Source organism: Adiantum capillus-veneris, chromosome 27 (genome assembly GCF_014529385.1).
Source record: "Adiantum capillus-veneris isolate H3 chromosome 27, ASM1452938v2, whole genome shotgun sequence".
NCBI lineage: Eukaryota > Viridiplantae > Streptophyta > Polypodiopsida > Polypodiales > Pteridaceae > Adiantum > Adiantum capillus-veneris.
Window position 1 is genome coordinate 110,478,674 of NC_140957.1, and position 10,299 is coordinate 110,488,972.

Genomic DNA, 10,299 nt, shown 5'->3' on the forward strand with positions numbered 1-10,299 from the left:
ACAAGAATAAAGATGGGTTCAATGAAGCTTTTTACGAAAAGCAGGAACAGTCGCGGGAGGACAGATGTTTTCCGGCGAGGAGTCTGTGTCTGCATTGCATCTGTGTCATGTCCTGCACCCAGGGATGCCTGGAATGTGTCCGTGTAGCATTGTTTTCACTAACTGAGTGAGTTTTTAAAGTTTGAACAGGTTCACACTTTATTTTATAAAGTGACCGGTCACTTTTAAGTGACCGGCCTCTTTATTAATAAAATAAAGCAAGCAAGGCTCTTATAAAAAAAGCCAGCGCTAATAGCTATGTAGGGGGGCTGAATTGCGATCTCTCTCTCTCTCTCTCTCTCTCTCTCTAGAAAACGCGATTTTCTCTCTCCTCTCTCTAGGAGCGCCAAGCTCTGCTTTTGGACCCCTATTCCTGCCGGGTGTCAGACCCTATAAAAGGGTAGCCAGTGTTTCAGTTTGGGAGAGCCGGAAGCAGCAGAAAAGCACCAGCGCTAGGGTTTTGGAGCAGAGTCTGTTTTGTGACAGCGCGAGGTGCGTGCTGTGGATGAAGGAGATGAACACCATAGATGCACAAATGGTGAGGGTGAGTCTTGCCCTCCTGTACGCTCTACTAACCATACGCATAAGAGTTAGAGATAAGCCTCTCCACACAACACGTATATGTTAGTAAGTGACTCACAAGTGTTATCTGTACACTTGAGGCTGAGAGTGAGTGAATGTGAGTTAGTCTTAGGCCGCCGGACACATAGTCCATTAACCCAACAAATACTTCTCTGGGAGGAACTATGCCTCTCTCTTGTGTTGGTGTCTACTATCTTCAAGGTGTGTAAGTGCTGAAATTTGAAGTCTCTTGCTGAATTTCTCAAGTTCTAGTCATCTACAGTTCTACATCGCCTGCTGGAGTGTCTGGCAGCCGGTTTCAAGGTATCAGAGCCAAGCTTGTTTGCTTTTTTGTCAAGCAAGCATATCTTCTTCAAGGCGACTCACACCATGGAGCAAGCACTGAACCTTGTTCTCGAAGCAGGAGAGGAGTACGAGTACGAAGAGGTCAAAGAAGAAGTCGAAGTACCGGAAGACCAAGAGAAGGAAGAAACCCCTCATGATAGCGATCAAGAAAGGAAAACGGAGGTCGGAAATCTGATGGATCACCTTTTGGATTTCTCCGAGGATTCTAGATATGTGAAGCATATGCAAGATCAAGTCATGACCAAAGTGTTTCGGCAAAGGAAAGAGCAGAAGAATCCTTCAATACCAAAGAAGTCTGTGAAAGTTCCTAAGCCTCCCGGTAGCCAAGAGGCTAATCACCAGCAGATGCTTGGAAGTTATCCACAGCTTTTTCCCGGATTTATGGGTAACATGTCTGCTTTTTCCGGCAAGGGAGCACAAGATTTTCTTGGAGTGAACCCAGGGATGTATGGTGCTTATGGGGCAGCCATGCCAGGGTTTATGCCGGGATTTACTGGTGGGATGCAGGGCATGATGCCAAGCATTTATGGTTTTCAGCTTGGGGCTATATTCGGAGGGGTGCCAGGAACTTTTGCTAGGGGAAGAGTTCCTCAGTTTGGAACTGCTTTTGGCGGTTTGATCAGTTCACTCCTTTGGGTGATCAGACAGACTACAAGGAAGGAGGTCAAAGTGTTAGGTTTGACACCTTCCATGGAAACAAAGACAACATAAAAGCGTTGGCTTTTATCCAGCAGTTTGACGCCGCCTTTTCAAGAGGCAACTTCACCGAAGCCTCTAAGGTTTAGAAAACATGCTTCTTTTCTGAAGGAGAATGCACTTCAGTGGTGGTCTACTTTGCTACTTCAAGGGGCAGGCTCCAATGACTGGGTTGGAGTTCAAACAATTATTTTCAGCCATCTGGCTCACGTCTTTGTACGAGTCCAATGTGTTGTTTGATTGGAGCCAATTAAAGTTCGAAGAAGAGGATACACTGGAGACATACAACGAGAGTTTCTTTGCCAGTAGCATGTTTCAGGCTTATTACTTTACCTGAACAGATGTATTGTTGTGGCTTGCCGACGGAGCTAAAGCATTATTGCATCAAGTAGAAGGGTAGCAATATCCAAGAAATGATGGAGCATGCATGGGATGGTTATGCTTTATGGAGAGGAACCTTGACCGTTGGTGACGAAGACAGTTGCTAAGGAGGTTCCACCGAAGCAAGAAAAGCAAGAAGCAGTGCAAAGGAGGCACTAGTTCCAGAAAAGAAGGTCATTACACCTTTTTCGAAGTTGTTCGAGCAAAAGAAAGGATGGTACCAAGAGGGCAACTGTTTCTCGTGTGGAGAGACAGGGCACCTTCAAAGGATGCGAGCAAGAACGAGTGCAAAGGAGGCACAAGTTCCAGAAAAAGAAGGTCATTACACCTTTTTCGAAGTTGTTTGAGCAAAAGAAAGAACTGTACCAAGAGGGCGAGTGTTTCTCATGTGGAGAGATAGGGCATAAATCAATTGAATGTCCTTCAAAGGATGTGAGGAAGCCAAGGACTACGGAGAAAGCTAAGGCCAAGAGACAAACTTTAAATACTGGGCTCATTTCTGACATGCTTGGTGTCCAACAGGAAGAAGCAGCTTCAGAATTGAATAGAGCTTGGGGCAAGGTTAGAGATCAGGAGGTCCTAATCTTTTTCGACAATGGTGCCAAAGAAAATTTCATTTCACCATAGGTTGCCGCTAAGTTGGGTATTGCTCCGGAAGAGTTGGAGCCACGGTTGGATGTGTCTATGGCTGCTCTTACACGGGAGGTAGCGGTGACTCCATTGATTGGCAAGCTACGCTTGCATGTTCAAGGCTTCGTGGAAGATGAGGACTTCTATATTATGCCTCTGGAGGGCTGTGATGTATTGCTAGGGATGCCCTAGCATCATAAATATGAAGTCATGGTTAACTCTCGTGCTAGACTCAAGCACAGAGTTCGTGACATTGTCATTGATGTAAAGGGGAATGTGTTCCTATTGTATTTGCTTCAACAGTTTTCAAGTTAAGGAAAAGTCATCTTTCTTCGTATATTGTCTTTGTAAAAGAAAAGGATCCTAGTGTGGAATCTACAAATCTATCAGAATTGGACAAAGATAGATTAGACTTTTTGAAGGGTTATTCTGATTGACCTCTCCCAGGAGAGTTGCCACTACAGAGGCCTGAAGATCACTTTATTTATTTGTTACCAGGTAGTTCATTTCCAAACAGGCCTCCGTACAAGGTGAGTGCAACTCACCAAGAACAGATGATGAGTCAAGTGAATGACTTGTTACAGAAGGGCTTGGTACAGCCTAGTTCTGCTCCTTTTTGCTCTCCAGTTCTTTTGGTTTAGAAGAAAGATGGTTCATGGCGCATGTGTATTGATTACAAGGCCTTGAGTAAGATTACAATCAAGAATCGATTTCCTATATCGAGGATTGGCGACATATTGGACAAGTTGCAAGGATCATCGTTCTTTAGCTGGATTGACTTGAAGAGTGGATACATCAGATTCAGATTATGTCCACAAGGCTGCTTTTTGGACATCTTTTGGTCTCTATGAGTTTCTTGTGATGCCTTTTGGCCTGACTAACGCTCCGGCTACTTTTAACAGGATGATGGATTGGATTTTCCGTGATTATAGAGGGTTTGTTGGGACTTTCTTTGATGATATCATTGTTTTCTCCAAGTCGGAGGAAGAGCACAGGGAGCACTTGACAAAGGTTTCTGAAGCTCTCATAGAAAACAATATAGTAATCAATGCAAAGAAGAGCGAATTCTTCATGGAGGATATTCACTTTCTTGGGCACATTGTTTCTAAGGATGGTATTCGTATGGATCCCGCAAAGATTGAGGCAATCAAGAATTGGCCTCATTTGAAGTCAATTCATGATGTTCGTAGTTTTCTCGGGATATGCTTCTGTTTACAGGCGTTACATTCACTTGTTTGCAAAGATAGCTTCACCATTGCATGAGCTGACTAGGAAGGGAGTTCCTTTCAGGTGGGGACAAAGGGAAGCAACAACTTTTGAGAGGCTGAAGGAGAAACTTACTATAGGACCAGTTTTGATCCTTCCAAACCTTCAAAAGTCATTTGAGGTGCATTGTGATGCTTGTGGGAGCAGTGTTGGTGCTATGCTATAGCAGGATGGACATGTTATTGCCTACGAGAGTCAGTTTCTTACGAACACTGAGAGGACTCTATAGATTTACGACGAGAAGGAGCTTTTGGCAGTTATCCATGCCTTAAGTTCTTTGAAGCATTATTTGCTCAGGGCCGATTTTACAGTTTTCACGGATCATTAAAGTTTTCCCTATTTTCTTATGCAGACTAAGCTTTTAGAGCAGCAGATGAGGTGGGCAAACTTTCTTTCTTTGTTCCACTTCCAGATTGTTTATGTTGCGGGGAAAAAGAATGTGGTTGCAGATGCAAACCACACGTGGCATCGGTGTCTGCAATTTTCCATCATGAGCTTGATGAGTGAGAGAGCAGTATGGTCTAGATTTGGACTTTGTTGATATCTTTGACAGATTGAGCAGATGAGAGAATGTTCTCTCAAGGATGGTTTTCTCATGAGGCTTACACAGTTATGTGCTATCAGACAGTTGAGGGAAAGGATATTGACAGTGTCATCAAGCGCCTTATGCGGGGCACCGAGGCATTGAGGCTACTATTAAGGCTGTTGAGTCTTATTTCTTTTGGACAAGGTTGAGGGCTGATGTGGATACATTTGTGCACACTTTCATTGTGTGTCAGAAGGCAAAGCATAATCGTGGGAAGACTCCTGGATTGCTTCAGTGTTTTACCGATTCGAGATAGACCATGGGACAGTATTGCTATCTTTGATTTACCAAAGACGAAGAAAGGACAGGATGGTATTTGGACTATTGTTGATAGGTTCTGTGAGAGAGACCATCAAGGCGGATCATATGGCTAACTTGTTTTTAGCTCTCTTGGATAATTTTGGGACTATCGTGAAGTTTTATTCATCGTTTCATCCTGAGAGAGATGGTCAGTCAGAGATTACCAATGCGGTAGTATTGGATTTGTTGAGGTGCTATGTTTCTTATCAGAAGACAGAGTGGGATAAGTATCTTCCTTTAGTTGAGTTTGCATACAACAACACAGTTCACAGTTCAACTGGCAAGGCGCCATTTGAGATTGTGGAAGGAGGAAAGAAAGTGCCACTTATTTTGCACACAAAGAGTAAAATCTTCGAAGCAGATCGCTTTGTGTAAGATTTGGATACAGCTTTTGCTAATTAAGGGGGCTTTGCGGAAGTCTCAGGAAAAGCATAAGAGAGCAGCAGATAAACATAGACGGTCACTTCATTTAAAGGAAGGTGACGGGTATTGTTGAGATTTCAGAAGGCAAGGTTGAGAAAGATGAGGGCTAAAGAGAAGCTTTATCCTAAGTTGAGCATACTGGCAGTTTATACTGGTAGGTTGTTTATTTTATTAGACTGAATCTTGGTAGATTCCCATTCCAATGTCTTCTCCCAGCAAGCGGCACAGGAAGAAAAACCACATCAGCAGTTTTGAACTCAAGTTCTAAGGGTTGCGAAGAGGGTAACACAGCTAACCATCTCGCCACGCTGAGCTTGGTACCTCACTAGCCAATGAGGCATTATAAAAAAAAGTAAATTGCCTTTCCCTTTCTCCTGCGTCTCCCCCTTCTCTGCGTTTCGATGCGCATCCCCCTCCCCCTTTTTTTCTCTTACGCCACCCCTCCCTGCGTGTTGGCCTCCTCTTTTCCCTCTTGCGGCTCCATCGTTGATTGTATGAGATGAGAGGCTCACGAATGCAGCACCATCGCTGATTGTATGAGATGAGAGAGAGGGAATCTGCTTAAATTCTCCTCTCCGTTTCTTTTTCAAAATGTGTAAGACATACTACAGTCCTTTTCAGATCACTGAAAGGATAACTGATGTATCTTTCACGTTGCAGTTGCCTACTAATTGGAGGATTCAAAATGCTTTTCATGCGAGTCTTCTTCGACCTTTTAGAGGTGAGGTGCTAGAGGATCCAGTGGCTAATGAGCAGCCAGATGTTGAAGAGAGAAAGGAAATTCTTCAACCAGAGCAAATCCTAGCACACAAGGAAAGAAAGATCAAGGATAAGGCTCAGCAGAGCACTCTTGATAAGGTGAAAGGGAAGATGTTACTTGGTTGAGTCTAAGAACTGTCCACGACAGGATACTAAAAAGTTCAAGAACTATCCACGATAGGATGCCAAGTGGTTGGAGGAGGGTGACTTAGCAGATAGCCTCAATTGTTGTTTCTATACCTTCAGGCCTTTGGTTTGGAGCCTACCGTTCAAAGCGCTCTAGTAGGTTCAACAGTTGAGTCTTGCTGCCGAAGATGGGAACCACTCCACTCCTTTGTCATCAAATCAACAGGATTGAGAACATAGAAGGTCGCGTGGTTGTGTTCTCTATAACACACCCGAGGTGCTGGGCTGACAGTACTTTGCTTATGTGACATTTATGTATATATGTACATGTGAAAATCTATTGCAATAATGAGAAACTCTATGCTGAGTTGGATATGGAATTGGGACACTGGTTTCATATGTGTGGGTTTTGTTCTCGGGGACACTAATCAAGTATACCACGTAAATCGTAGTGGGGATACACTACATAGTACGTTGGAGTGTATATTGTGATTTGGTGTGAGAATGAAACAGTGTGATCGTGTACTCCGTGTATGGTAGCGGAGATGCACTGCAGCATACGAGGGAAGTGTATACATTGATCTTGTTTTTTGTTTTTTTTTTCTTTATGTGAGGGATGAATGGCGATACATCTGAACAGCTAGTCCATTTCAGTCATCTGAATGAGTTGGGTACGACATACTTGACCAGGATGTGATGGATAGTTGAGTCTACTATGCTATCGGGGCATGAGGACGTGTTCGGTATGGATCTTATTAAACCAAGGTCTTATGCAGGGATGGCTAGTAGAATGCATGATTGAATGAAGGTTTTCAGCTAACTTGATGAATAGATGGTTTCTCTCTTTGATTTCAGGTGTAACCGAGGGCGATTACGTTTGTTTTGAGACGGGGGGGGGGGGGGGGGGGGGGTTTGATGTCATCAAAACCCTAACCCTAACCCTAATCAGCAGGGTGGGAGCAGCAGAGGCACAATCAAGCTGTATTGCTGATGTGGCAAGTTGACGTGGCAATAGTTCATGAGCGCCAAAGTTTTCTCTCCATGGTTTATTTTTAAAGAGTTGACTTGTTTAAAAGACTTGACTTTGTTAAAAGGGCTATGATTGGCCGGTTAAAAAGCTGTAAGCTTTTATTGGTAGTATATAAGGGACCCTTGGGGGTGCTTGTAAGATACACCAGAGCTTGGGTGAGGTCCTAAGTCAGGAAGCTAAGGTACGTGTGTACCAGCTGAGCCCGCTAGATCCTAGCCTAGGCGTTGTAAGGCTACCGTGTGGTGCCGTTGTACTCATCTAGCCTTGTTGAGGCTGAAACCTGAATTTAATAAAGAAATACCGCGAAGGGGTGCTAGTTTGGGGGCCAATACGTCTCCGGGAGGAACTCCGCCTCTCTCTCATGTTGGTGTCTACTATCTTCAAGGTGTTTAAGTGCTGAAATTTGAAGTCTTTTGCTGAATTTCTCAAGTTTTAGTCGTCTACAGTTCTACACTGCCTGCTAGAGTGTCTGGCAGCCAATTTCACCGTTTACCGTCAAATCCATGAAAAACCACGAAAAGTAGAACTGCCAGCGCAACAAATTGTCAAATAATTAATCCAAGTGGTAGCTGTGAGATTTTGCTTTTTCTTAAAAAATGTATCATCCCATGCAAGCCATATCATCTTGTTTGTAAAATAATTGTCTTGATCTTGACTGGTGTCGAGTTCTCCTCACCGTGTTGTAACCTAATCTGTCTCTGTTGTCTTAGGTCATGGATGAGGGAATGACTGAACGGGTGACTGATGGTCTCTCTGAAGATATTGTGGATCCTAATTGGACCGACCGTCAAACTCAGTTGTTGAAGGAACGTCAAACTCAGTTGCAGCAGCTTGAGTTGTTGTAGGCGCAGCAGAGAATCAAGATATTGGAAGCTAAAAATATGGACACACATACGGATGTGGCAAGTTGACGTGGCAGGCCATACAGTGCGTTGACATGGCATGTGCGCTGCTGAGAGGGCTGAGAGCTTAGCGCTTTTCTCTCTCTAGTTCATGAGCGCCAAAGTTTTCTCTCCATGCTTTATTTTTAAAGAGTTGACTTTGTTAAAAAGAGTTGACTTTGTTAAAAGGGCTATGATTGCCGGTTAAAAAGCTGTAAGCTTTTATTGGTAGTATATAAGGGACCCTTGGGGGTGCTTGTAAGATGCACCAGAGCTTGGGTGAGGTCCTAATACGGGAAGCTAAGGTACGTGTGTACCAGCTGAGTCCGCTAGATCCTAGCCTAGGCGTTGTAAGGCTACCATGTGGTGCCGTTGTACTCATCTAGCCTTGTTGCGGCTGAAACCTGAATTTAATAAAGAAATACTGCGAAGGGGTGCTAGTTTGGGGGCCAATACTTCTCCGGGAGGAACTTCGCCTCTCTCTCGTGTTGGTGTCTACTATCTTCAAGGTGTTGAAGTGCTGAAATTTGAAGTCTTTTACTGAATTTCTCAAGTTCTAATCGTCTATAGTTGTACACTGCCTGCTAGAGTGTCTGGTAGCCGATTTCACCTTTTACCATCAAATCCATGAAAAACCACGTAAACTAGAACTGCCAGCGCAACAAATTGTCAAATAATTAATCCAAGTCATAGCTGTGAGATTTTGCTTTTTCTTAAAAAATGTAACCTAATTTGTCTCTGTTGTCGTAGGTCATGGATGAGGGAATGACTCAACGGGTGATTGATGGTCTCTCCGAAGATATTGTGGATCCTAATTGGACCGACTGTCAAACTCAGTTTTTGAAGGAACGCCAAACTTAGTTGTTGAAGAAACGCCAAACTCAGTTAAGGGTGCAGCTTGAGATGTCGCAGTTGAAGCAGAGACTCAAGACATTCGAAGCCAAAAATATGGACACACATACGAATGGTAAGTCTTTTATCAGATATGATTTTGGTGTGTCTGCTCTCTTTAAAATGCTATTTTAATAGCCTTGTGATCCTTTCTACAGTTCCTGCTACTGCGGTGGATCCAGTGGTGCTCAGTACTGTGTACCAGAGGCTGTCAGCTGCATGGCAGGACAAATACGTGGGCACTGAGGTCCTTGATTACTTACTTAAAAGTCTGGATGGATATGTTGAAGGGTGGAAGAATGATGGTGCATATGCAGCACCATGGACGTGTATTATTCGAGTTCAGGTTGGGGAAAGTCTAGATCTGTTTGTGAGCTCTCAACCAAGGGCGTGTACGTTGTCTATATTTCATTCAGTGAAAGAGGGATTCCTCATGGAACACCAGGTGCTAAAACTTATTTTACGGGTGTCCAAAATAACGTGAGGAGGATTGGATCTGCCTTTGTGGAGTGCCTGAATCACCTCGCCAGAGACATGGAGAAGGGTCAATCGCCTGAACAGTTGATAGCAAAACAGACTTCTCGAGGAGAAAATTTGTGGAAGGCCTATGACTGGGGCAGGGGTGAGACTGAGGTTACTTGTCTCCCCAGGTGCAAGTACACAGATGTAACTTTAGATGAGTGGGATGATGAGGACTTGACGGCATGGATGGAGATGAGGATGATGGATCTGCAAAAAGATTTGGTGGCAGAGTACGAGAGACTGGATTGAGAGTATTATTTTGCTTGGATGAAGCAGGTGAACTGTTTGGGGTAGAGCCCAAGCTATTCATGGTCATGCGCAGGGCTTTTTCCTGCTTCTCACGTTGGGCGGGAATTTTTGCAGTACTGATGGACACGTCCGCAAAATTGCGGATGCTTGCTCCGACCCGCATGGCAAATCCCAGCTTGAAGGGTAGCTTGCCTGAGACTAAAGTATTTGCCCCTTTGTGTATAGCAGGTGTCGCCCGCTTCAACTCCAATGACCTGATCTAAGAAGTGTGGTATATGTGGTTTCAAAGACACAGCAAGAGTACTGTTTTCAACCGGTCGGCCTCTTTGGGAGGCCTGCCTTCTGGACAAAGATGCAGTTACCATAGAGTATGCAATCAGGTATGCAACTCAAAAACTGCTAGGAGGAACCAGCTTGATTGATGTTACAAATAAGAAGACCTTGGACGAGAGTACAGCAATTGGCATATTGTCCGCTAGCATTGGAATTGAGGTGGTAGCTTGGTCTGAACTTGCACAGACATTGGTGGCGAGTCACATGAGAACTGCTGTTGTGGTGAGTGACGAGAGGGATAGAATATTTACAGCAGATGT

At 44.1% G+C, this 10,299-nt stretch overlaps 1 protein-coding gene across 2 annotated transcripts in view; it reads left to right on the forward strand.

Annotated features, from left to right (window-relative positions):
• The window catches only part of LOC147422562 (uncharacterized), a 67,966-nt gene extending 58,399 nt beyond the window's left edge, over positions 1-9,567 (forward strand). For both annotated transcript variants that reach the window (XM_086502554.1, XM_086502553.1), the window contains exons 2-3: positions 8,795-9,011; positions 9,094-9,567. In XM_086502554.1, the coding sequence (XP_086358680.1) occupies positions 8,948-9,011; positions 9,094-9,419 (390 nt within the window). In that variant the 5' untranslated portion in view covers positions 8,795-8,947 and the 3' untranslated portion in view covers positions 9,420-9,567. The remainder of the gene's footprint in view (positions 1-8,794; positions 9,012-9,093) is intronic.
• Positions 9,568-10,299: the final 732 nt, after the last annotated feature.